The sequence below is a fragment of the Buceros rhinoceros genome, unplaced genomic scaffold (genome assembly GCF_000710305.1).
Source record: "Buceros rhinoceros silvestris isolate BGI_N320 unplaced genomic scaffold, ASM71030v1 scaffold26292, whole genome shotgun sequence".
NCBI classification, from domain to species: domain Eukaryota; kingdom Metazoa; phylum Chordata; class Aves; order Bucerotiformes; family Bucerotidae; genus Buceros; species Buceros rhinoceros.
In genome coordinates this window covers 11,239-12,195 of record NW_010398746.1, presented here as the reverse complement: position 1 = coordinate 12,195, position 957 = coordinate 11,239, and the positions used below count along the sequence as shown (strand labels likewise).

General features: G+C 54.0%; 1 protein-coding gene across 1 annotated transcript in view; it reads right to left on the bottom strand.

The window, feature by feature from the left end:
• The window catches only part of LOC104489111 (ubiquitin carboxyl-terminal hydrolase CYLD-like), a 12,121-nt gene that overhangs the window by 787 nt on the left and 10,377 nt on the right, over window positions 1-957 (bottom strand). The window contains exons 11-13 of the mRNA XM_010131227.1: window positions 507-615; window positions 199-317; window positions 19-111 (exon numbers count right to left, since the gene is read on the bottom strand). Coding sequence (XP_010129529.1) covers window positions 19-111; window positions 199-317; window positions 507-615 — 321 coding nt within the window. The remainder of the gene's footprint in view (window positions 1-18; window positions 112-198; window positions 318-506; window positions 616-957) is intronic.

Genomic DNA, 957 nt, shown 5'->3' with positions numbered 1-957 from the left:
CATCGTCGCGCGAGGGACCTGCTGGCCGCCCCGGGTGTTCCGACCGTGAAACTCTTCGGGGACGTGCAGCCTCGTTGGCTTGTGGGTTTTGCGTTGGTAGTGGGAATGAACCTGAGGAGAAGGGTGTGTGTTTCAGGGGGTTCAATCTGCTGTCGGCCACCGAGGTGGATTTCATAACAAGCCAAAGCAAACGCATACCTGTTTGGAGCAGGAGCTGCAGAACTGCTTCAGCCCCGTGGCTGCAAATACTTTGTCTCTGAAACACTCTGAACACTCCAAGGTAGCGATGTCGCCGCACACGCAGCACTCCCTGGGACCTGCAGAGGTGACAGGGATGAGAGGATAAATCTTCTCCAGCCCTCACCTGAAATTGAACTTGTCCTGCTAAAACTGGTGTTTGGGGAAGAAGAATGACACCACGATCCCCCCTCACAACCCAAAGTGGTGACATCTGTCACCTGGCTGCTCGCAGTCACAGCTGGCAGCTTCACCATGGCACAACTTACTGTCAAGCAGCAGATCTGTTATATCCAGCTCCAAGGAAGGAATGATTTTGCTGAACATTTTATATTCCTTCCCAAAACGCGGCATTTGGATAATGAAGCAAGATGGGATCTGGGAAAAGAAAGGTAAATGAGTCCACACCTTGAATACCAGGTCTAGTTTTGGGCCTCTGACTCCAAGAAGGACATTGACGGGGGCGGTGGGGCTGGAGCGTGTCCAGAGAAGGGCAGTGAAGCCGATGCACAGTCTGGAGCACAAGTGCACTGAGGAACGGCTGAGAGACCTGGGGGGGTTGAGCCTGGAGAAAAGGAGGCTCAGGGGAGACCTTCTGGCTCTCCACAACTCCCTGAATTTCAGGAGGTTGGAGCGAGGGGGCAGTCAGTCTCTTCTCCCCAGGAACAAGCGACAGGAGGAGAGGAAATGGCCTCAAGTTGTATCAGGGGAGTTTCGGTG